The sequence below is a fragment of the Lactuca serriola genome, chromosome 5, assembly GCF_051521515.1.
Source record: "Lactuca serriola cultivar US96UC23 chromosome 5, Lser_US96UC23_V15, whole genome shotgun sequence".
Lineage (NCBI taxonomy): Eukaryota > Viridiplantae > Streptophyta > Magnoliopsida > Asterales > Asteraceae > Lactuca > Lactuca serriola.
Genome location: NC_136412.1, coordinates 287,030,000 through 287,056,709, shown reverse-complemented (window position 1 = coordinate 287,056,709; position 26,710 = coordinate 287,030,000). Strand labels below are relative to the sequence as shown.

The 26,710-nt window shown below is 34.8% G+C and overlaps 2 protein-coding genes and 1 long non-coding RNA gene across 10 annotated transcripts; 1 reads left to right on the top strand and 2 right to left on the bottom strand.

Moving 5' to 3' along the window:
• Positions 1–3,070: 3,070 nt before the first annotated feature.
• On the bottom strand, positions 3,071–5,312 carry LOC145054577 (Plant invertase/pectin methylesterase inhibitor superfamily). Of its 2 annotated transcripts, none has more exons than XM_079002808.1 (2): positions 4,277–5,312; positions 3,071–4,171 (listed from the first exon to the last, which is right to left on the bottom strand). In XM_079002808.1, exons 1-2 carry the CDS (start codon positions 5,202–5,204, stop codon positions 3,462–3,464), a joined length of 1,638 nt encoding a protein of 545 aa, XP_078858934.1. In that variant the 5' UTR covers positions 5,205–5,312; the 3' UTR covers positions 3,071–3,461. The 2 variants fall into 2 exon arrangements, with proteins under 2 accessions (XP_078858934.1, XP_078858933.1); XM_079002807.1 differs by having other exon boundaries at positions 3,071–4,180; positions 4,277–5,308.
• Positions 5,313–5,371: 59 nt separating this feature from the next.
• LOC145054578 (uncharacterized) lies at positions 5,372–9,204 on the top strand. 7 transcript variants are annotated; one of them, XR_013684845.1, is made up of 4 exons: positions 5,380–6,005; positions 6,079–6,177; positions 7,128–8,679; positions 8,779–9,204. It is a non-coding gene; the product is annotated as an uncharacterized LOC145054578 (long non-coding RNA). The 7 variants fall into 7 exon arrangements; XR_013684840.1 differs by having other exon boundaries at positions 5,383–6,005; positions 7,013–8,679; XR_013684842.1 differs by having other exon boundaries at positions 5,380–6,177.
• Positions 9,205–20,911: 11,707 nt separating this feature from the next.
• On the bottom strand, positions 20,912–23,446 carry PME44 (pectin methylesterase 44). Its single transcript, XM_079002806.1, has 3 exons — positions 22,753–23,446; positions 21,815–22,387; positions 20,912–21,728 (listed from the first exon to the last, which is right to left on the bottom strand). The coding sequence occupies exons 1-3, from the start codon at positions 23,087–23,089 to the stop codon at positions 21,037–21,039; spliced, it is 1,602 nt and encodes a 533-aa protein (XP_078858932.1). The 5' UTR covers positions 23,090–23,446; the 3' UTR covers positions 20,912–21,036.
• Positions 23,447–26,710: the final 3,264 nt, after the last annotated feature.

Sequence of the window (26,710 nt, the reverse complement as noted above, 5' to 3'; positions counted from 1 at the left end):
AAATCAAATCTACATTCACCCTATGACCATAATTCCACATACCTGTAACCATAACTCCACCACATTCAAATGCCTTATTCACCTTGCATTAAGAAAACACTAACCGGTCATAATTCCACCCACCTGATACTCAATGAACAAAAAATCATTTAAGGATCCATTAACCATATGTACTTAAAGAAAAGAAAATAAGAAATAAAAAGGAAGAAATCAACCATATACGATAAGAAATTCATTCCTCTTTTTACAGATATCATATATGAACAACAAACAAGTCGCAAATCAGTAGCAGCAAACAAGTAACTGTGGCTATCGAAGGCAGAAAAAAAGGAAGAAATTGACCATATACAAACAACAAACACATTTCTCTTTTTACAGATATCATATATGAACAACAAACAAGTCGCAAATCAGTAGCAGCAAACAAGTAGCTGTGGCTATCGAAGGCAGGAAAAAAAAGGAAGAAATCGACCTTGAAATTGGTATCAAACTTTTGTGGTGACGCGCATGAAAAAATCGATCTTGCCACCGAAGCTTCAGATGGGCCCATCGTGGCAGATGATGAACTAATGGCTGGCCGGAGAGATCTTTGAGAATAAGAACTAAAAGCTCCGAATTCCTGGATCAAATTTACTTGTTGTTCCCCCAAATCGTTGATCGTAGTTGATCGTGGCGGCATGATAGGGTTAGGGCTACTTGTGTGTGACGGAAAAGATGGACTTCCAGGCGTCGATTGCATCTTTGGTGGAGACCGATGAGAATTTTTTTGATGACGACTATTGTGTGTTTAGGAGATTAGGGTAAGGTGATACGGTGTAGTGTAATATGTATACAATGTGGTGATTATATGCTTAATATTATTGTACATCAGGTAATACCTATTGTACCTCTTAATTTTCAAGAAAGAGGCAATATGTTTAATAATATAGTAAAGATATATATATATATATATATATATATATATATATATATATATATATATATATTCCTCTAGTCCAAAACTCTATTGCAACCAGTCCAAACTCCAGGCCCAACACTCAAGGCCCAAAATGAGACTTAGCCCAAAAGTCCACAGTGAGGTTACGCGGGGCGTACCTCCTTTAGTACGCTCAACGTACTCATAAATTCAGATTGGCCATCGGGGACACTTGGTGTACGCTCAACGTACGTTCAGGATTGTTATCTCCACTCCCTTGGTCTTAATCCGTTAAGACCATAGCTATACTCTTAGATCTGGTCTCCATAAAGTCTCATACACAATAAAGCTTGTGACTTTAAGCCTTTGCATGACAGATCAAGTCCCAAACACAAAAACTCTTACTCTTTACTCCGAAAAATGCTCATATCTTATGCATGAGGTGGTTCCAACATCCAAGGCCTCATTTTTATGAATCCTCTCCACTAGAAACACTTAAAGGGACATATATTAGGCTCTGGAGTTCAACAACTCATAAAGCTTCAAGCTTTGGGACCAAAAATCCTAAAATGGACCCAAAACAAAAACTAGCACAATAAGCAAGTTTCAAACTTGATACCTCTGGAAGATACACCAACAAGAGAAGAACATAGATCCAAAAGCTAGATGCTTAAGCTATTCTCTTTCAAAGCTCCTTCTTCTTCAAAAGCCAAACATAACAAGTCATCACCCCACTAGATCCACATGAGAAAGCCACCAAGATTCAAACTTTATGCTTTCTGGAGCTAGATCAACCTGATCAAAGCTTGGATCCACAAGCTCCAAGCCAAGCAATGCTTCTTCAAAGAACTCCTTCTTCCACAATATACACCAAAAACTCACTAAATCACCAAAATGCTCAAGAATCACTCAAGTGGAGGTTTAGGGTCGGTTTCTAGGGTTTAGAGGGATGGAGGCTGAAGATATTAGGGTTAGGTTATGAGATAAGGAGCTTAAATAGGGTGGAAGACCCTAAAATAGGGTTCAGGTCTGATCAGCGTACGCCCAACGTACTCCGAAGAACATTCGCGACCACCCCTAGCAGTACGCCCAACATACTTCTTTCTTCACTAGTACACCTAGCGTACGCTTTGTGTACCCCCAGCGTACTCGGCTAAGCCTGAAACCATAAAACTTCTAAAGGCCATAACTTCTTCGTTATAAATCCGTTTCCGACGATCCTTATATACACGAAAAGGTAACGAGAAGCCCTACACTTCTATAAACTTTATCCTCCCGAAGCCCACTCGAACTCAGATCCAAAATTCATGAAAGCCCCGAACCAACGCCTTTAGCAATACATTTGGGCTCTAAAGCATAAACCGAACTCTTTTATCACACAACCTACCTTACCCACATCCCAAAAGGGCCTAAATCTTTCTCTTTCAAAGCCTCAAAAGCTTCTCATACTCGGATTAAGGCCCACGGGCCTTAAATCACAAAACTATCCAGAACATGATGTTACAATGTCGTGGCGCTCATATAGGATGCACGTTTCCCTTAGGTCTTGCCACATCGTGGAGGCTACATCTCTACGTCGTGGTCATTGAAAATCAATCATTCTTTAAACTTTAAAGCCATATCAATAGAAGAAGTATATGTATACCTGGAACCGGATGTTGCATGTACACTCCACAACACTTTCTCAACAATAGTATGATCGCTTATTTCTTCACCGTATTCCCTCAGTTTGCTCATCGTGTCCATACTTCTCGACATAAAATCAACGACTTCTTCATCTCTCATTGATAGGTTTTCAACTTCCCTCTTGAGAGAGGCAGTTACTTTTGAGTCGCCATGAAATTCTTCAGGTAACACCTCCCATGCCTCTTTCACGATGCTTGCTGCTTCGATTCTTGAAAACATTGTATCATGAACTACTTGTTGTAATAGCCGGTTCCTTGGCATCCTCTCTCTTGTTTTCATGCAACTGTTCTTCATCTTAAATGGGACACCCTTGTTCTACAAACTCCCACAAGTCTTGCGATTTAAGTAGAGTCTTGAGTCGTATGTTCCAGTACGGGTATCCATCTCCTTTGAACAATGGAATCAAAGGTTGTGTCTGGAGTTTCCCGTTGCTCTAATACCACAATGTTGGAATTAAGAATCAGAGAATTGGGAAACCACCGCTTATTATTGAATTTAAAGGTGTGTACAAAACAAGAAAACAAGAATGACTTATTTATACTTTGGAAACATAACAATAAAGAGAAAACTAAGGAGCACTATCTCGAATTGAAGTAGCATCTTTATCCCAAATATCTCGCCCAATACTTCCTGATTAACAGGTCTCTTAGCTGACTAATTCCAAGTGACCGTTGATGATTTGGATCAATATTCAACAACTAACAAACTAAGCTTACTCGATTTTTACACACAACACCGGATTTAGCATCGTTGAGCTGGATGAGGAAAAATCAATGAAAGTCACATTTTTACCTCTAACCAAGAAGGAAAAAAAAAACAAAGAGAATTACATCTTCATCACACCTATTACTAAATTACATCAAACCCAATCATCGTAAGGAAACGATGTAGAGTCTAGCCACTCTTCGCCGGCGATGAACTCTGTTACTGTGAAATTAGTAGCTTCATTATAATCCATGACGTGGTAACCAGGCCAGCTAACTCGACCCTCCACCCTTGAACCAGGTCCAATGTTACCATACTCGCCATAATATAAGCTCTCCAAACCTTCATCTTTCGATGACCAATGGATCCACCCCATTGGGTCAATTAAATTATCAATGTACGACTCCATGAAAACTGTGCGAGAGTACGTCCTCCATGGCCTCCCAAGATAGCTTTTCACTGCGGGGATACTAGTTGAATTTGTAACAAAGGAAGAGCGATCTCGGAGATCATCCGTAGCCAAAATGGAACAATTCTGAAACGAAATTCCTGTTTGTTGATCCGGTGAGTCTCTGGACTGGGCGGCGATCACCGTGAACTGGCTGGGCATGGGCATTCGGGATATAATATTGCATCCCTGAAACACGACCGCTGCATTACCGAATATGTAATCTATAGTCCCATAAATGTCGCATTCTCTGTAAAATTGCCTGAAGGAGTGGACGTACAACGTATCTTGATAACCGCTTATTGCACATCTATAGACAGCGGCTAAGTCTGCATTGACACGAAGAGCAACAGCCTGATGCTTCTCTGGTCCTGCTATGTTATGAAATCCAATGTCACGTGCCAAGAATCCTTCTCCTGAGACAGCTGATCATCATCAGCATTCAGTTATTAGTCCATTGTGATTCGTGCATGTAATAAGTTTGTGTAAAAACGGTGTAATGTTAAGGTTAGTTTGTTTACCAACAGTGGCGGATCGGAAAGTAGTCCAACCATCAATCACACTTCTGTTACCACTGATTGTAGTGATATCACTTCCTTCTCCAAGCAGAACGATGTTTGTTTTATAACTAGGAATCTCTACATTTTCTTCATACAACCCCTGTTTAATGTAGATTAAGACCCTGTCAACACTATTGTTTGGAGCAAAGTTTATGGCGTCAGTAATGGTGGTGAAGTTGCCACTCCCATCGTTTGCCACAGTTAGCGTGTTGTAATCATAGTCATAGTCATCATTATCATCTTCATAATCATTGCGGAAAATCTTGCGATCTTTCCCGGATAACCATTTTGGAAGATCCATTCCTTTGTTGGTGGTCTTGTGATGTTTTGACTTATCTTTTTCCTTCGAACTAGATGCAGAGAGAAGTGAAAGAGAATTGCTAACATGCTTGTAAGCAGTGGTTATGGTGTCGACTAGGAGTGGTTTTAGAGGACCCGAAGCCGACTCTAGGCCTTCTAAACACGTATTCTTGTTGGTGACAGCTGCCGACAGGAAGGCCCCGGCATCTGCTAACTTATTCGAGGAAGAAGAAGACGAAGTTGTGGTGAGTCTAGAAAGCGACTTCTTTAATGAGGAAAGAGTTATTTGGTGGAGTTCGTTGCAATCTTGGATGGTTCCCTTTTGTTTCTCGATGATATTACCATCGGTGTTTGACAAAAAAGGTAATAGCTTAACACCTTCATTAATGGCAAACTGGAGAGACTGGAGGACGACATTGACATTAATGTTTATGGAGATTGATAGCTTCAAGGAGTCGAAGCAGACATCAGGGTATGGAGTCGACTTGCAGACCGATCTTATTAGGGAGGCTGAATCCGGAGAAGATCGAGATAGAGTTTGATGTGTTGAGAGGAAGAGTATTAGTAGGAGGAACCGGAAGAAAGACATGAATCAAAATTTTATGTATATTTGAATAGGGTAAATGAGTAAATCTGAATTTAAACGTCTATAGAATACATTGAGGACATAAAGAAAAGTACAAAATTATGAAACCAAGAGACGTGATCGTACATATTTTATGGTGGATTGGGAGTAAAAAGGGACAAAAGATCACATGTCTTGCCTCCAACATTTCTTTTAATTGGTGTATGTGGTGGGGTATGGTTGGGAGACGATGCATGTATGAGTATTAGTTAAACAAGTTGATTTATTGAGAGAGAGATAATTTGATGGTATCTTTGTTCACGGGGGAGAGAACACCGACTGACTGCATACGGCGCTTCTTACAAGTGTACCCATTTGGCCATTATACATATAATTAATTCTCATGATGTTGTGGAACATTATAGTATAGAAATTTGCCACCGTATTTTTGAGACTTGTCGTTTCTGGTCCTGTGTTTTACTAGATTTCTTCCCACCGACAATTTTTCATGGGCTGTGATATTTGGAGGTCCTGTTGACTAAATGTCTTCTGACTTCGAATTATACGTGTTACGTTCCAAACGTTTGCCGCTATTTTCCTCAATGGGTTGCTTCGGTCACCACCAATCTATGTTTTCCAGTTCTTGCTTTCTTCTTCACCTGTTCTCTGTTTCATTTTTGTGTTTTATTTCGATTTAGGGCCATCCTCGATTGCTTCCAAACTTCAGCAACGGTTTCTCATCTTTCCGAGTTCCAAAATTGCAGGTTAGTTGATACATCCAAATACACAAAAGCACCGGTCCTCCAATTAACGTTGTTCATTCAGGTAAGTTTTTTACTCAGTTTCTTTGAGTAATCGATTTTCTTCATCCTCTTAATTGATTCTTTGATGAAATTAGGGTTCTTGACCTGCTTTGGAAATATTTTAGAATTGTTTTCCTTTTCTCTGTGGATTATTTTGGAGCTGCTCCAACAGCCGATGATGAAGATTGAAGAAGGTATGTGGCCTTCGCTGTTGCGGTTTTGAGAAATTACAGAATATGTGAGCATCCAAAAAGAGGGAATTCACTTACACCCTGCTCCCGAGTTCAAATTAAAGAGAGAAAAGAAAGGAAATTAGAGGAAATGAGAGGAAAGCAAGATAGAATGGTGCTCCCGAATTTTATTAAAGGAAGGAAGTGGAAGGAAAACTTTCCCTCCTACCTTTCCTCCCGATTTGGAGGATTTGAAAAGAAAGAACAAAATGTTTAACTTTCCTTCCATTTCTCTCTGACTCGGAGCACAAATGACAATTTCTTTTTCGTTTCTTTTCTTTTCTTTTCTCTCCTTACTTTCTTTTCTCTTCTTTTCTTTTCTTTGCTATAACTCGGGAGCAGGGTGAGAAAGCTTAAACGATGAAACTATTTGCATAATTTTATCATCTACTTCACTATTAAAATTAATAGTAATTTATTCGATTTCCTTGATTAGGATCATTACCATTTTTTGCCTGTAGGATTTCGCATTTCCTACAAGAAAAAGCCCATATAGTTGGGCTTAGTTGATTTAACTTTTCTTTTAGAGTTACTTCCATCTTAATATTGAATGTTCAATAACATAATTGGAAATGTAGTTCATCTATTTAGGCTACACACAATTTATGCCTAAATACAGTTATTCTTCAGGATGATTCTTATATTGATTGTTACATGAGTGTCATTGGGGTTCATTTTGTAAGCGTTTTCCCTCTATCTCTTTATGTGTGTGTAAATGTGTTTGCGTTTACATTATCACAGTATGATGAAGATTTCTTTTACTTTGGGATTTTACTAAAATTACAAATTCTTATTTAAGAAAACTAGAATGTGGAGCTGGATGGAATGACGATCAAAATGTAGACTTCAAATACAGTTTATTTAAAAGAGTATGTTGCTCTATTTTGAAGTTTTGATAGAGCACCTATTATCAGGGTTTATTTATTATGCTCAAGGGAACTAGAGGGATGCTATTGATGACGGATTTATGAAAGGTTTGTAATTATGAAGTGAGTAGATTTTCCAAACTACAATGTCTTAATAAGAAAGAAAATTCAATATACAATGTTGTAATATAAAGAAATAAATAAATGGAAGTGCATTGCTATTTCTTCTCTCGGTCTTTATAAATAAAACTAGGCACGCATGTATCTTTAATAAACTCATATTAATTTTAGGTTTAATGCAGCCTTGCAATTGGATCCAAATAATGAATTTGTAAGAGGAAATATTCAGGTTCATTCATATTTTTATTTATATTTCGTGGAAGATCGTCTGCCAACATTAAAAAACACCGTCAAACAACCCGAATTAAATGGATGGAACTTGTATTTAGGTAATAACACCTCAAAAAAAGAATTCATTTGTATTTTTCTTCATAGATAATTCAGATAGATTTGTACCATCTATCTTTGTTTTTATTGACTAAATTAGAAAATCGTATATTCTATTTCTTTTTTGGGAGATTAAAAAAAGTGTACAAATATTTTCACAGAGGACTAGGGATACAACACTTAGGGTGGAAGCTACAACTTATTCCATATGCTATCAATAATGTATTGAATTAAATAAGAAAAAACATCATAAATGGTCCATGTGGTTTCCTCAAATCTAAAGTTTAGTCCTCGTGGTTTAAAAACATCATAGATGGTCCTGTGTTTTCAAAACTTTTGACGATTGGTTCTTATTGTTAACTCCGTTAAGTTTTGTCCGTTAACTGACGGATATTTTCGTCATTTCACTACCACAGAGACCATTTATGATGTTCTCTTTTTTTAAAAAAAGAAGAAAAATTAAATATAATTATTTAATCTCTCTCTCTCTCTCTCTCTCTCTCTCTCTCTCACACACACACATCGTGTTCTTCCTAAAAACACACACTGAGATTACTCCTCCAACCCCACCCTTGCGAGCCTTCTTTCATGTTTCATGCCGGTAAAATATTTGATGATCGAAGGAACTCGATTTCTATTTTATGCTACATGTGTTTGTGTTTATATTGGAGGAGGTATCTCGATTTCTCCTCTCTACTATATAATAATTTGAAATGGGTGGTGTTACCCAATTCGTGAGCTACTAGGTCTGATGTTTTCTTTCAACTTTGAATGCATCGACTGTGAAATTAGACACTTTCAGTTTTGTGAAGGTACTTTTCTTTCAGGTGTTTCATCGAGCACTTGGAGTGTATTGTTCTCATCCTTCATTTTCTGATTTATTTATTAAGATTTATCACCATTTGAAGCATGCACTTCCAATTTTCTTTCTAGAGACATCCAATTCAGCAAATAGATAAACATGTATAGAGATAGGAATATAAAATTAAGGAGTTGGAATTAAAATAAGCGAAAATTGTAAGAGATATGGATACAAACATAAGGAATCGGTAGTGCTCTGCTTATCCATTATTGTTCCCTTACCTGATTCCACTCCTCACATTCTTGTGCTTCCAAGTCCTCTACCTATCCTCCCACGATCCTTCCAGAAAAGGTGATTTTACATTGTAAATCGTTTGAAGACATTGCTAATTATAAGTGTATTCTAACTTCTCTCGATATTTATATATCTACCATTGATTTTACATTTCAGATTTAGCTCCGTTCAGTGGATTCACAACACTTTCATTGAAGATTTTAATCAGAAACATTTCCTCTCAAATTTTGATTCGGTGAATTATGTATTCTCTGTAAAGCAGAATCAATTGACAAGGAATTTATTGAGATCGAAAAGAAGGATGTATTGGTGATCCGAAGCATGAGGAACTTGCAACAACAAGAAGGAGGACCTTGTCTCCATCGGAAATTCGGACAAGGAGGACCCTAAAACCCATATCAATAAGGGAAGCCTAGGTGAAGAAAAACATCGATATGGGTTTTCCATCGATCCATTGTGGTGCTTCCGGTGGTTGTTTATCCGACGATAAAATAAAGATGAGGGTAGTGATTGGTGATTATCAAGCTTCGTTGATTGGAGCTTTAAAGTGAAATTTTTTGTGGTGGGAGTTCTTTAAGTGCATGTTTGATGAGATATATATATATATATATATATATATATATATATATATATATATTTTATATATTAAACTAGACGAACTCTCGCGCGTTGCGCGGCGCAGATTAAAAATATATTATTATAATATATTATTATTATATTTAATATTTTCCTTTTAACTATGTTAAAAAAATATATATTGCATTTTTTTTAAACATTATTTGATATTTTACTTCAGGTTTTAAATTTTACACTAAATTTTTAAGCTTATTTGATATATTAATGTAGGTTATTTATTTAACTATATATTGAAGTTAAAAAATTAAGTATATCATATTTTTAAGTCACAAATTCTTCCATATATGATAATGTTTACAATTAAAAGCATATTTAACTTTAATAAATTAAGCATATTGTATGGAAATATGAAAAGTTGGGAGTTTCAACTGAATATCGTGAAAGAAAAAATGTTTCCTTTATAATATAGTATGATATGATATGATATGATGATGATTATAGTTTTAATTTTAAAGTTATTATGATATATACAATTATTTGATAATTTTATAAACCGTTTAAAATTATGTAAAATTATATATCAAACGTATGATAATCTATATATAACGGGTAACAAAATGTATGAACAAAAATAAGAACTACAACTTTTAGTAACAGAAAAATATAAAAACATCTATTATAACATTTGTATTAATATATATATATATATATATATATATATATATATATATATATATATATATACACACACACACACACATACACACACAACGTATAATAAAAAATATGAAAAATAAACACTACAACTTTAATAACATAAAAATACTAAAACATTTATTATAACATTTATATTAACTTTTCATACTTAAATCACAAATCTCTTGAAATACATTAATGTTTATAATGAGTCAAAATTGACAACCTTATAGAAGAAAGGAAAATAAAAGGTTATTAGTGATTACTAATTAATAATCATAAGTAAAAAACTCTTTAGTTGTAACTAATAAATATACATAAATTAGAAAACTCTTGAGTTGTAGTGTGAGTCTCAAATGAATACGGTACTTGGAAATGTGTAATTATTATTATTATTATTATTATTATATCCGTTATCCATTCAATTATTAAACATAATGATATTTTATTATAAATTTATAATATACATTGGTGCATATATATGTTAAACAAATCACATATAATATATATTTTCTTAAATTTCATATGTAATTCTTGTCGTAGTAATATGGATAAATTACTTTCATATGAAGAACATATCATGATAAGTCATCATAATTACATATCAAATGTTAAAAACTATGTTATCTTTTAAATATTGTCTTGTAAATATGTTGTGTAAGATAACCCCCAAAAAAATAGAAATAAACATAATCAAAATAGAAAAACTGCAATCAAATAAATAAGAACATTAGGTGGTTGAATATATAAATAAAAATGTTAAATAAATATACGTTTAAATCAAAAGAAAAAACCAACCTCAGTTTACTTTGCTCAAAAAAAAACTTATATCCGTTTTCTGAATCTTCTTTCTTTATTTAACATCATTCAACCATAAAAATTTGATGACAATTCTTCACTAACCTGCAATCAAAATGTTTTTCTTGAAAAAGAAGAATGAAAAAGATATTCCAAGCAAAACATTGATGTTTGGAGAGTCACATTCAAGATTAAGTACATATATAAATCACATATAAAGATCAAATAAGAAATTGAATATAAAGAAATAATAGAAAAGCTTCATTTGTTTTGGTTGAAAGAAAAAAATAATATTACAATTACCATCGATGTGACATAACCCATTTTTTCAAATCATCATATTTGGATCGTGAATGCCTCAACGATATGAAAACTTTTGAATCATAATATCTTCAACCAAATGACAACTTTTTGTAAGAAAAATATACTAATATAACTACATATATAATGAAGGTGAAATAGTGTGGGAGTTTCAAATGCATGAGGTGTTGAACTTATAGAGTGTGTGATTTTTTTGGAATGAGATTATGTGTGATTAATTACTTTGAAGGTGAAAGGGTGTGTGAGTTTCAAATGCATGAGGTGTTGGCAAATTTTTATGGGGGTTTCAAATGCATGAGATTCAAGAAAAAATGCTAGTAGACGAATTTCCGCGCGTTGCGCGGCAACGATTAAAAATATATTGTTAAAATGTTGAAAAATATATGTTTAATGGTTATGTTATTGACATTAACTTTGAGATAATATTTTTTACACTAATGTATATATATATATATATATATATATATATATATATATATATATATATATATATATAATCTCAATTATTTTGAACAATAATATTCATGACATTAACCCACATTCCTCATTAATAGAATTAAATATAATTATCTATTTAGTATTATTTTTAAAAATTATTATTATTGATTAATTATATTTTTACTTATACGATCATTTTCTAATTTCAATAATTTCAATAATGATGTTCATTTAAAATATAATTTATTTATAGCTAAATGTAATTTATAATTTGATGTTATTATCATTTAAAATTGTTATTCATTAATTTTAAACCACTTATTATTAATAATAAGTTAAAGAAGACTTTTAAGAAACAATTAATATTATTATTAAAATGTGAAACATATACTAAATAATAAAGTGATAAGATAGACAATTTGCATTTCAAAAGAGACTTGTATGGATAATATGACATATCCATGTAATTTAATTTTATTATTTATAATTGTTGCTTATTAATTTTAAAACCATTTGTTATTATTAATAAGTGAAAGAAACTTTTAAAAAGCATTATTATTATAATTAAAAAGTTAAAGATACACTAAAATATAAAGTGATAAGATAGACACTTTGCATTTTAAAAAAGGCTTACATGGATAATATAACATATCCATGATTTTTAATTAATTATTGTTTTGATGCAACATGAACATACAAACATGTATACAATAGTTAATTAAATATTATATATATATCACCTTCCATAACATATGATCATAACATGAATCTAATCTAATTTACATTAAAATTGCAACCACAACATACAATGATATTCTTAAAAGAATACTTAAATCAAGAAAATACAAAAAAGAATTAGTATATAACAAACTTACAAATTAAAAACTTCAACATAATAACATGGCTCGAAAAATTGTTCAAAGCCCTCAAACCAATACAAATAACTTTAAACTTGTTTTGTTTGTGAAATTTGTATGTGATTTGTATCTGTGTGTCTACCTTTTTATAGTAGAGTATTAATTAATTGTTTATTAAATATATTATATAAGTTATAAAACCTTTGAATTGTTGATCATTATTAAGAGACTTTTGGGTGGTAATCATTAAAATATAAGGTTTCAAATGCATGAGGTGTTTGTAAATTTTTATGGGGGTTTCAAATGCATGAGGTTCAAGGAAAAATGCTAGCTTTATAAGTATGTATGATGATGTATGATAATCTTATTTAACTTTTCTTTTTTTAAAAAAAAAAAGAAGAAGAAAAAGCATCATAAATGGTCTGTGGTAGTGAAATGACGAAAATGCCCTTCAGTTAACGGACAAAACTTAACGGAGTTAGCAATAAGGACCAATCGTCAAAAGTTTTGAAAACACAGGGACCATCTATGATGTTTTAAACCATGGGGACTAAACTTCAGATTTGGGGAAACCACAGGGACCATTTATGATGTTTTTTCATTCAATAATCTATTGAATTAATATAAGTCATATAAAGAACTTGGCTTCCTTTTTTCTTACTTGGTATTAGAATTCGAATGAAAACCACCTGATTGTAGGCATTTTTTTTTTGATAAATAGATACTAGAAGAGCAATAAAAAAGGAAATTAAAAAAAACATAGTATAGAGAAGATATCCAAAATGATATAGAAATCACTATCCTACCTTTAGTTTTTATTTCTTAATTTAATTCCTTAGTTTATCTTTAATTTAATTGAATTTCGTTTGATTAGAGCAGAGATCCTTAAAAACCTCCATCTTTTTTAAAATACCTTGAGCAGTTCATGTAGGTTGAATGTATTTTTCAAGAAAATAGAGAATAGCAGGAACGTTTAAATAAGTTTGATTCTTGATTGAATTATAAAACCCACTTTCTGAAGATCTCTTCCTTCTTTTGGGGATCGAATATCAATTGCAACGATTCGATAGACAACTCATCGGGATAGATGTAGATGAAAAGGAACTCCCCTAGAACCGTATAGGAAGTTTTCTCCTCGTACGGATCGAGAAAAAATGATTTGAAGTTTTGTCTGTGGATAAAATTCTAATAAATAGTAAAATAATCCATAGAAGAAGTTAGCTTATAATTTAACTCATAGTCTTTTTTATTTAAGTTTCTTCCTGAAAACTAAAAAATCATTTGTACTTATAACTCAAGTTCAATAATTATCAAATATATTAAATAAAATTAAGATATTTTTTATTGAGTGGTCTCTAACCCCCCCTCCCCCTTTTTGTCTCGTTGAAAATCTATTTGGATTCTTTATTCGGATATGTGAGACAATTGAAGCGGCGTTTTGTTGTTCTAGGATCATTTATCTTTGTTTTAATCCATTGTGTTTAGACATTACTTTGATGCTTCTTAATCCTTTCAAAGTAGAAGCAACATACTCTTTTGTGATTTCTTTCTAGAATCATACCGACGGTTGATTTGTACATGATACACTGTGGATCGAAAAAGTTTTGCGGATCCAACAATTGTTTTGAATTGAAAATTTGCTCAAATCGGGTCCTTTCAATTTCTATATCGATATCGAAGATATATTTACGAAGTTGTTCCAATTTATTGATTGGCATTAACCCTAGATTGTTGCCCCTGAGAAATTAATCAATACTTTCTGGTTTCTACTCGAGCTCCATCTTGAACTATTTATATTACAACCCAATAAAAAAAGGATTCTAGTAGAATAGAACAAACGACATCGACCCAAGAGCACCTTCATTCCTATATAAAAATTCCTATAAAAAAGAAAATGGTGGATGTAAGAATAAAAATCCACACCAGATCATGTTGTTCAAGTCGCACATTGCTTTCTACCACATTGTTTTAAATGAAGTTTTACCGTAATATTCCTCTAATTTGGAACCAGTATAGAATTGATTCAATTATGGAATCATGAATAGTCATTGGTTTAGTCGGTACAAAGACATAGTCATTTATATTTTTTCTTTGTTACATAGATAATAAATATATTTTATGAATAAATCTTAGCAAGACCCAGGCTTTTTTTTTGTATGAACGGAAATTTTTTCTATAAATCTATATCTCATAAAAATATCTAACAGAAATATCCAGAAATCTAAATTTCCAGAAATTTTTTCAATGGGATTCTTCACCAATATCTTCATCCTTAGTAAGTTTTTGCTTAGATCCATGGTTTTAGCTTCTTGCTTTCTTCAAAAATCTCCTCTTAACTCATGCCATTTCATGAATTATGCATCTTAGAGCCATCTAAGTTCTAAAGTTCTTCAAGAAGCTTGCTAGGACCAAAATCTCTTCACATCTTCACCAAAAACCGAGAGCATAAAATCAAGGTGAGTTCATATCCCATTGTTTTCTGGTTTTACATGTTTTTGGGGGAGAATACAAGTGTTTATGTGTAGATCTATGTATTTATGCATGTTATGTGTGATTTTCTTGGTTTATGTTGTGATTATGTGATAAAACTTGATAAATCTCGAAAACTTTAACAAAAATGGGTGAGATTCATATATCAAAATACTCTAGTCATCATACTACAAAGAATAAAAGTGTTATACATGCTTAAGATGTGAAAAACAAAACGAAAATCTTGTATAAGGATCATTTTTGACAAATAAACAAAAGTTTGAGACAATTGTGACACTTTCGGTTTTATAAGGATTAAAAAGGTCACATTTGTATAAAAATGAGTTTTTATAGTAATCATACTTTTCAAAGGGCCAAAAGTGTAAAATTTAGCATTATGGGCCTCAATTTGGGCCTTACGGCCTTTTGGGCCCAAATTTGCAAAAATATCAATTTTTAGGGATTAAATTGTTATTTAATCAAAACTTGAGCCAATAATGAATATAAACAAAAAAATAAGGGCTGAAAATGACTCTTATTTCAAAATTGGGCCAAAAATGTTAATTTTATAAAAATTGGGTCGGAAATGTCATTTTATTCAAATAAGGGTTGAAAATGTAATTTTCTGCAAAGATGGGCTGAAAATGTCAATATACGTATTTTTGGGCCAAATCCATCAATTACTATACATTTGGGCCGAAAGTACAAAATTTTTATAAATTAATGGGCTAAAATGTTAGTTTTAATTAAAATAGACCAAAAATGACATTTTATGTAAAAATAAGCTTTTAATTGTTCAAATTAGTTCTTAAGGGACCTAAAGTGTAATCTTATTAAAAATGAGTTCAAATTATAGAATATTGATGTAATGAACTAAAAGTATCATTATAACAAAACACTGGACTTTTTATAACATTATGGATAAATGTTTCAACTAAATAACTATACTGTAACGAACAAATGAAATACAACAACGGTACGACTATTGGACCCAAAAAATTCATTACATGTCTATTGGGCCTTAGTGACCCGATTATGTGTCTAACGGGCCTAAATTATCATTTACATGTTTATTGGGCCTTAGTGGTCCATTTACATGATAACTTACATGTCTAATGGGCCACAATTGTCCTTTTTCATGTTTGTTGGACTTTATCCTTTCACATTCATGTGTCATCTGGTGTTGTAAAATCTAAATACGTATAACGTTATACATATTCATGTGGTAATAATTGGGATCTATTGAGACTTGTCGGTTGACACCATTGAGTGTATAACCGTAGCCTGTAGTTACAATCAGAGTCTCCTAGAGGGAGAGCGAGAATTTGTGTATAGATCTATACGGCGGTGACTCCCCCACACCTGAGTTGTTCGCTACAGTTAGACTAGGCCAATCTAGGGGGACAAAACCTTGATCAGAACCGGTGTTTGGAAAAATGCCAAGACAGGCGAATTAGTCACTATAATGCATGGTTATAATGACTCACATGGAGATCCATTACCATCACAACATTGCGGAAATCAAAACTCGTAAATCATATTGATACAAAACAAATCATACGATAATACAAGGGCCACAACATTTTTATAAATAAGAAAATATCGGATTTTCTAGGGAAATACTATTATTCATTACCTTCAACTTACAACAAATATAATACAAGGAAGTTTTTGGATCGCTCACTTATACATGTTTTTACAATGGAAATCACACATACATTTATACTTGATCGTTACATTATTTTCAGGGAATTTACAGAAAATATCGGATTTTCTGGGTTATACGAAAAATACAGAATCTTTCAATCAAACATGCTTATGAACTCACCAACATTATATATGTTGACTATTTTCAAAATAACTTGTATTCTCAGGTAATCGTTAAGCTGAAGAATCATCAAGAGTATTTCGAGAATATTTTTTTATGAAATATCAATCTTCGTATAATTTATGTTTTGGAATATGAAATGTAAAACCATGTACTTGATGTGAACAATACCAGTTGTGTTATGTAATGTTTGGTGATGATTGTGTCATGTTTTATGTATATTCATTGTGATGATATTTCAATTTATAGTCAAACGAGCTCTCAGACATTTCCGCCGTCTGGTTCGAGGGTGTGACATCGTCCCTAGATCTGGGGACTGCCCCTTGCATCTTCTTAGATAAGGCCCCTGGAAGCAGACGTTGAGCGAAGGCTCCCGTCACCATGAACTATTCATGTCCTAGGACGTTCAAGGTAGCTAACGTGAATCGATCGTAGCAGGCACGAATCAACTCTCCATCTCTATGCTTACACGCCATCACAGAGTTGGCATCCCCTTTTCCTTTCCTCAACTGCATGAAGTTGTTGATGAAAAGGAACTTTAGTTGCTCAAAATTTAAAATACTACCTGGTCTCAGAGACTTGAACCATTTTCCTGGGTTTCCTGTTAGGGTGCATGGAAAATAGATGCAGGTAAAACGACGACCCATCTTAAGATATGTCATAATCCACTCGTAGTTATTGATGTGGTCATCTGGGTCAGAAGTGTCATCGTATTTCAGCATGTTCGGTATCATCCCAGTGTGTGGGATCTCGTATTATAGTAGTTCATGGCTGAAATTAGAGCTTACACTTCGCATGGAGTTGTCCATGTACGAGTACAACATGCCACCATAAGCCATATGCTGCTACGCCTGGTAGGGGTTCACGTAAATCTGGTTGTACATGGCTGCCGACGAGATGTACAATTGATATTGTTGCAAGTTTGGTTGTGACCCAAATTTCTGAAATTTGTATTGCCCTGTTGGGTGAACTATGTATGGGTTTGCTCCCGTGCACTGTTGTGCAGCCGGGTTGAATGGTTTAGCAGTCGCCATGAAAGGGGTGAATTCTGGTGCCGCTGAGAAATGGACGCCAGGTCTGTCGGAGCTAGATCCCTAGTTGATCGAGGTATGCACGCCTGTAACTTGCGACTAAGACACTTCTAGGATTGGACCTTGAGCCTGTTGTACGAACGGGTTGAACACTGGTGGTTGTTGTATGAACAACGACACGTGGAACATGCATGCCATGGTGGCGTGCGGGTAGATCACCGATGAATATTGTGATTGCGGTTAAATATTGTGAGAGATCCAGGTTCCGGTGCCTGAACTGTATGGAAACGATTGTTGCTAAGAAACATGTATCTCTATTTGCTGTGTTGTGACAATCTGTGGAGTTGTGGTTACAATTGCCACTTGATGATATGGGTTAACTGTAGGACGCTATAGACTGGCTATGTAGGTTGTCGCCGTTTCAGCTGTAACGATGGATAGTGTCTGTGAGACTGACGTGCGATTTGAAGCGTGTTCTTCTTGGATGGAAACTTGCCCTCCGTTTAACGGCTGCGTTGGACACACCCGACTTTTCTCTGTTGTTCCCGACGTCGCCGGAATTTCGCCTACCATCTTTGCTCTTTGGTTTTTCTTCGTGGATGTATCGTTCTAGAGATACATTCGGATGTCGCCAAATGTTGTGATATGTCGGAGATGGTAGGATTGAGATTAATGGTGGGTGTCGAGCTGATTCCTTCTCCTGATATCATAGTATAAAGAAAAGAGATGATCGTTAGACAACGTCCGGGAGTGGTTCCCAGGACGAAGCTCCGACGATCAAGTTAGAATTGATTCTGAGAGAAGATAGAGAATGTTTGAGAGAAAAAGAGTCAAGTCTACTTTTCCATGGGGAAGAAGGGTTCTTTTATACCTGATCGAGAGGAACATGCCCCCTAACTGATTCTGTTGAGTCTTCCCTTGTGAGGCGAGACGTGGCGGATCCATATTGAAGGATCCTCCATCACGTTTTTCTATCTTGTTCCCCCGTTGGCTAGAATGGAATCTTCGATATAATGATGATCGTGGCTGTCGTTAGATAAGCAAGTGGAGCTCTCTGATTGGCTCCACGTTTGTCGGGCTATTTCTCCTAGAGAGAAGAGGGTAAGGCGCAGTTATGCCCCTTAACCGCCATACCAGTGAGTCCATGCATGCGGAGGCCCGGCCTTGGCCTCAGACTGGGTATGACCAGACTCTAACTAGGCCAAGCTTGACGCTAGTTTGACTTTTCTTCTTTAACGTTTTTCCTGAGGGGTACATTAACAATATCATTGTTACTTCTACTAATGATTTGTTTCATCCTTTCTTCTGGGTCTAGAGTTGTCAGTATCTCATCTAAGACAAGAGTGTATCGGCAATAAATATTGAAATCACAAAAGTGATCGCAGTAATCTTATAAGGATGTTAGTAGAAATAATAAAAGTCGTTACCTCAGATTTAACCTGTTGAGCAAGCCTTTTGTCATTAGTAGTCGTTTTAGTTTTAATTAGAGACTCGTTGTCGATGTTTCCTTCCAAACATCTTGAAGAACGTAGTTCAGTAGATGCATGTTTATAGATTGGTGATGACCCCTTCAAGTCTTGCATCTCTTTTTTCTCATTCAAACACAACGTAAGCATCTTGTCTAAACCCAAAAAATGCTTTATGCATATCTTTTTGACTCAAACATCTATCAATTTTGTTTGCCTTGAAAGGATCTTGTGTTTTTTTTGTCGTAGTTCGTTGATGACATGGTTGGTAAACAATCTTTGATGAATCACTAACCATCGTGGAACCTATAATACAAATTATTGGCAAATCGACCACAATGATCTTTGCAGCTAAACGAATACTACACCATGTTATAAGTCGTTAATCTTCAAGATTGAACGTTAAGTTAAACATTAAAGTAATGTTTCAAACAGATCGATCATCTATTTGAACAACCAAGAACACTGTAACACTAGAAATAAGAAAAGAAAGATAAATAACATCAATTCTTTTACGTTGAAAAAAAAAACATGGATAGAGAAGACAAATATATTTTGAGGTTACAATGTTTTTTATATAAAATTTTATAGATGACAAAAAAACTATTCATTTATCAAAAGGCTTAACATTTAGATACGAATAATGCTAAGATAAAGTTTTGAGAAATTAAATAGCTTTCTATTTCTTTTTTATTCTTTTACCCATTTAAAATGTTGACATGTTTCATATTCGAATAAGATTAATAATATTTTAATATACTTGTTATTATTTGAAATAGATAAATAGATAAAAAGATACGTAGGAAGAAAAGTAAGACGATATGTTTTTTTTTCTTTTTTTTTTTTTTTTTTTAATTATTATAAGAAAACTCCTCTAATATTTTATTAAGTAAAGTAAATAAATCTTCATTGTTAAGTAAAACATATAATTTCCAACTACACGTCTTTCAACATACATTTAAAAGTTTTATATAAAGCTATATTTTATTCTATTATATTATCAATAATATATTTAATCATTTGGTTGTCCATCATGGATTAAGCATATGCGAACACATGGGAAAAACAGGATAAGGTGTGGATAAGTGACTAGGGATAGATGAGTAAGTCATTAGAATTATGCTTTTCGTTTAGTTTCTATTATACATGATACATTTATCCGAACGAACAGAAAGATCATTTATGGGAAAACCACGTACAACCACACCAAAATAATAACAACTCAGCGGAAACACTATTATAATAAAATATCGGTTTTGTTACATTAAACATAACGTGAGCTTGAAGTATCACATGGCGGGGCTCTTCCTTTAGCTGTAACCACTTAAAAGTCAATATATAAAGTGATCAAATTTCTGTCCATTTGCAATTGATTACTTACCTATAATCTTCAAATCACTTCATTCTTTGTTCTTGCACTAAGTGTGTATGTGTGTGACATATAATTCGCAGTATAGTAAAAATACTTGTTCCTTCAAATATTCTTCACCGTAAACCCAAAACACACATGACTCCAGTTCCATATGTTGGAAACCTGTCACTAAAGATCTGTTGGAAATTGATCGATATATAGTGATAAATTTTTCTGTCACTAATTCTGTCCGAACAAACATGTTTTAGCGTTTACCAACAAAAAAGTTTTCTGTCACCGTTTCTGTTGAGGCCGTCGGCATATCCCCGTTCTGTAGTAGTTTTGTTAACTTAAATTTTATTTGCAGGTCATTAATATTAGCTTTCTTGTATAAATTCGATCCAGTGATCCACAGCAAATAAACTTTGGCAATAGAACTCACATTGGAAGAAACGACCTTTGCTCAAAGTATCATACATATATATAATCATCGATAAGAAATACGAAGACCAATACACCGGACTAAAGAAAACAAAACGTAAAATTAATAAAGAATATTTAAAGTTTTAACTATCAATTATGATCAAACCACCAATCCTGCTGTATACTTGACTCCCGTGGATGGCAACCATGCATTTCCTAAAAGGAATTGTGCCACAGTGAAGTTGTTTGCCTGACTCGACTCATTAATGGCATGGAGTCCAGGCCATTTGACTCGACTTCCTAAACCAGCGCCTGGACCATAGTTCATGTACTCTGCATAGTAAAGAGTATCCAAGGCAAAGTCACCGTTCCATTCAAGCCACCCTTCAGGTTTAATGAGGCTACTTATGTACGATTGCATGAAGATTGTTCGCGAATACAGCTTCCATGGGCGTCCAAGGTATGTGGAAATACTGGAGTTAAGCAACTCAGGCTCTACAGATATGTTGGAGAATTGTATAGCAAACCCTGAAGGCTGAGTTGGTTCCTTACGTCCCTGAGCTGTAATGGTGTTCTTTTGGTTAGAAAGTCCCTTCCTTGCTAGAATCTGACAATTCTGGAACACCACAGCACCATCTCCGAAGATGAAGTCAACGGTGCCTGTGATTAAACATTCTCTGTAGAATTGGCGCATGGAGTGGGCGTACAGAGTGTCCTGGTAGCCGGTGATAGCACACCGGAAAACAACCGAAAGGTCGGAATCTGATCGAAATGCAACCGCTTGGTGCTTCTCAGGCCCTGCGGTGTTCTCAAATCTCATATCACGAGCTATAAATCCTTGCCCCTTTACAGCTGCGGACATGTAGTTAATTACGTAACATTGATCAGCTAACATAGAATTATAGCTTATTTACACAGCTGCTTAATTGTATACGTACCGAATGTAGCAGAACGATAAGTGGTCCAACCATCAATGAAACTGTGGTTACCGGTAATAACGGTGAGATCCTTTCCATCACCAATCATCATGATGTTCGTTTTCTTCTTACCGATCTCTACATATTCATGGTATACTCCCTTCTTCACGTAAATCACATAGCGCCGGTTATTATGATCAGGGACTGCATCGATGGCATCCATCACCTTCGTGAAGTTGCCGCTACCATCTGCCGCCACAACAACATCAGCTTCTATGTTGCTGCCATTGGCTTGGAGGAGTTTCCGGTCTTTTGCTTTAAGCCAACCAGGAAAAACAGGGCCATCAACACCCCGCAGCTTCCTCCTCCCAGATGGAACCACATGATCGGCGTTGGTTAATGGAACCTCACGTATCATGCCGATGATATCACGGACTAACGACGTGACTTGTTGAAGACTACCGCCTATCACCGTCTTTACAAAGCTGTTTGTTCCCTCAAAGCCATCCATGCAGGTGTCTTGATTACCCAGTGCCCCACCAAGCCACGTCCTCATATCAGCACCCTTGTTACCGGTGCTGTTATAATATTTACCTTGAGTAAAGTAAAAGTAAAAGAGTAATAGATGAATTAGTAAAACATTAACATCGCCATTAATATATCTAATGATGCATACGGACCACTCAATGAAGATATAAGGTTTTGCTGTATAAAATCAGAAACTTTAAAAAAGCTCACATGGCATGTTTTCTTTAATATAGTTCCTTCCACTGGTGAACAACGAGTAAAATAATAATTGCAATTAATACATGCATCCAAATTTCGCAATTTGAAAAGAACAGAACTGAATAACAAAGCTAGCTTTGAGCTTGTATAATGTTGGATCATTTGCACATAACGTGACATCACTAGTTACTAAGCTTAAGTAATTTGTTAGAGAAACGATCAAGGATATATACCAGTGGCGGGGTTCTGGGTAGTAGAGAGAGTCCAGGTGAGTTCATCTGCAGAGAAATCGAGGAGATCAAGGCAGTCAGCAATGGCATTAGAAAGCCGGAAATCGCCACCAAAAGCACCACTGAATTTGGAGACGATGGAGATCACTTCTCGGACAGTTTGAATAGTAGACGTGACAGATCCCACGAAAGCAGATCCGGGAACTTTCAAGCACTCTGCGTCGACATATACACCCTCACTATAAGCAGCAAATGTGGGAGTAGGATGATAGCAAAGAGTAGAAACAAGTACTAACAAGAGGACAAGTTTGGTCCCTCCGAAACAACGAAGAAGAGCCATGTACTTTGCTGGAGGAGAATTATAGGAAATATCGATACCCTTATTAGTTACAGGACGACAATAGATCAAACCACCTCCCAATTTAATAACTTGTATAATCCGACTACCCGGTCTATGGCACAGGGGTGGGTGGGTGGGATAAAATTTAATAGGGTATGGGAGACAGGTGAGAGATATTTAATGCATGGGACATGAGATCGAAGATCGGAAAGAGTGTCACAGTGTGCGTACGTGCTACTAGCGTCGGTGTTAAAAGGGCACCTTAGCTCCTCCGCCTGTGGAAGGATTCTTTGTAATGCTTGCCAGCCTATATGCTTTCCTTTTCCTTCTTTAACCTCTTTCCCTTTCGTTATCTTGCCCACTAATCTTATTCTCTCTCTGTTTTTCCAATTAAAGCTATGAGGCATAAATGTCAAAAATGTCAACCGAAGATTTACTTCTGTCCTCAATTATTATGTTGATCTTCGATTCGATTTATTTCGAGAACAGTCACCATCTTTTCCTCTCATGGGATTATGCACGGTGGTTTGGTGCTGCTTTATGTTATCACTTGATAAAGAAAAAGTTTCTACTTATTGCTTTATCATAACAATAACAACATGTACGTTCATGTATAGGCATCTTTTTTACTTTTAGTAATTCGAAACAATAGGCCATGTTCTGTGCAAAAAGATGTCACTGAGATAGCCTTTTCCTAAAAGAGAACTATAAATAAATGATAATGCACACAATTACTGATGAGTGTAGACGCGTCATGAATCATTTAAGACACAAAATTAACTGCACTGTAGGACAATGTTCCTCAATTAATTCAAGAAAATGTTGGCTTTTAATCATACTTGAACCTATATACTTAATGGGAAAATGTCACTGTGTAGCTCCACAAAGTTACACATTTTGGTTTAAAATGTCTCTTATGTTATTTTTTGTTTTATAAGGGCATGAAGTCACATTTAACCGGCTAATTTTGGATTTTGACCCAATTCAACCGGTTTCCTTGCCTAGTTATCACTCACCTCAGTTAGCGAGTCTACTCATCCAACTCGGATTACACGTCACCGACTCACGAACGAGTTGGCTTGCTTGGGCCCTAAGGGTTCAGTGGTCCCCTAGTATATAATTGAAGAATCTGCTGGACAAAACCGTAAATTATTGTTACCATTTCCGGCCAAACACTAGCCGACAACCATTCAACAATACTCTTTTTTCCCTTCAGTGTCTTCCATGGATCCTACCCCACCACCATCACCATATACTATAAACTCCAATAACTTTATAAGATCAACAGATGGGCTTAACTTGAACGATTTGCACACGATCTCTGTGACTGTGGTGAAAAGATAGCTAAGCAACAAGGTCAGGTCGAGCGTATGATTGAGGAGATGGGTCGCGATTACCTTCATTCCAAGGTGGATGTCCTCAACATGCAGCAAAGGTTCGACCATGTTGAGAAGCAGATTAAAGCGATCACACTGTTGGTTGTGGGTGTTGTCGTCGTCGTCATGCTCCTGATCATGATTTTCATCATTCACTTGATAATCAACAAGTGAATCTCATGGAAATGGATTGTAGTGGTATGCTAATCTAGTGCTTGTAATCTACTGTTAGGTTTAATGGTGTTTCTTGTTATATATGCTATTAGGGTTATTTGTGTTTCGTTTGTGTTAGTGGTAATCGTTAGTGTATGTAGTGGTACTCCAGTGGTGGTTGTAATGGTACATTTTGGATGTATTTTGAATTCCTGGTTACCTGTAACATGCATTTTGGTATGATATTGGTGAAATATAATTGAAATGAATGGGTTATAATTTTTTGCATTCATTGGTGTAGATTTAGGGTAACTTTTTTTTGCCTTAGTTAATGTTAATTAAGTGTGTTTGGTGCACCAACTATGACAGATGTGCATGAGGTCAAACAAAGGGGATTTTCATCATTTCTTCTTTATAAGTAGTTTACTTCCTTACTCGACAATACCTTTCTTTTTCCCTGTGATTGTTTGCTTTCAGAATTATAGAACACTTGGAATTAACGAAGCGAAAATAGTGAAATGCTTGTATGGATGTGTCGCCATAATAAGAATGTCTTCCACTCCGTCCAACCCTGGAAGACCCTTTTATGCTTGCCCCACTAAGGTGTGTGTTAGTTTGTTCATTATAGCCCTAATTTATTAGTTTGTTCCATTCTCAGTCTCTCACTCCAAAATTCATTTTGTTAGGGACCTCGTAATGGTTTTATTTGTTGGGTAGAAGAAGCAGATATTAAGAATATGAGTGTTGAGGCAGTTATGATTGCAGGTTTGGCTAGGTCAAAAAAGAAGCTTAAATCAACGATTTGGAAGCTAAAGATGTGTTTAGTTGTTAGTTGGATTGTTTTCTTTAGCATAACTGTTTACAAGTTGTAATAGTTTGTTGATGCTAATTTCCTTTTTATAGAAAGTACTCTATTGTCCATGTACCTTTATTTTAATTTAATAAAAAAACAATGGGTATGTTAGATGGGATCCTATGTTACATTCGTAGTTTATTTGTTGATAATGACATTGTAAATAGCTTCACCTTGAACAAATGGGACCATATGCAGTTAAACTAATGTCAAAAAAGGACCCTAATACCATGTATATCCATCACTAACACACAATCATAAGCACATTAAAACCATTAAAATTACAAATGGTTGTACATAACACCAAACATCCAAACTTATTTCGAAACATCATAAGTACATAACACTAAACATCCACACTTAATCTGAAACATCACAATTTGATCCTAAATAAAAAGTACATAATGACAGACATTGAAATTTAATTCCTATTCAAGTTCCATTGGCATGTCACTAGTGTTGCCTTCCCCATTCTTACCCTCAACCCTTATAGCAAGTTTTTTCTTGAATATTCTTTCAGACTTCTTTCTTTTCTAGATAATTATCTTCTTACCCCTGCCTCCTTGCTCATCTTTACCATCCATTTCCTTTTTACCATTTCTTCCTTCCCCATCATTACCATTAGTGCCCTTATTACCTCTAGTTCCTTGCTCATCTTTACCATCCATTGCCTTCTTACCACTATTTCCTTCTCCATCATTACCATATGTTCTCTTCCTTTTCTTTACCTTGAGTTTTGTTGGTTTTTTAGCTTGAGAACACGTAACCTTGTTATGTCCTACTTGCTTACATACATTACACATAATTTTTTCCCAACTGTGGACACAGTATGTCTTGCAACCCTTTCACTTGCATCATTTCTTCTATTAACTTTAGGTCTACCTGGCATTTTTCTCTTCAATGGTGGCAAAGGTGTAATGAATTCCATAGATGGCTACATATTGCTACCATTCATCCCACGCGTTGGATACGTGTAGGTGTTCTTGTAAATTGCTCCATAGTACATTAAATCCACATAATTACCAACATCACTATTTAGGTATGAGATAGTTGCAACTGAATGCACACATCCATACCCATTTAGTTGCCACACTCTATATAAACAAGTCTTCTAATCTGTATCCACAACATAAGACTGCCAAATTTCTTGTTTCAAACTGGTTTAAACCAGTTGGTAAAACCTGCAAATACCTATTTAAATTCTATACAAGTTAGTATATAGTGTAAGTAATCAATTAA

What these genes read in the sequence shown, in the direction of transcription:
- LOC145054577 (XM_079002807.1), bottom strand. Translation starts at nt 5,204, where the DNA reads ATGTCTTTCTTCCGGTTCCTCCTACTAATACTCTTCCTCTCAACACAT. An exon ending in TTTCCGATCCGCCACTGTTG is followed by an intron (nt 4,181 to 4,276) that starts GTAAACAAACTA and finishes GATGATGATCAG; the next exon opens with CTGTCTCAGGAGAAGGATTC.
- PME44 (XM_079002806.1), bottom strand. Translation starts at nt 23,089, where the DNA reads ATGGCTCTTCTTCGTTGTTTCGGAGGGACCAAACTTGTCCTCTTGTTA. An exon ending in TACCCAGAACCCCGCCACTG is followed by an intron (nt 22,388 to 22,752) that starts GTATATATCCTT and finishes ACTTTACTCAAG; the next exon opens with GTAAATATTATAACAGCACC. An exon ending in TTATCGTTCTGCTACATTCG is followed by an intron (nt 21,729 to 21,814) that starts GTACGTATACAA and finishes ACATGTCCGCAG; the next exon opens with CTGTAAAGGGGCAAGGATTT.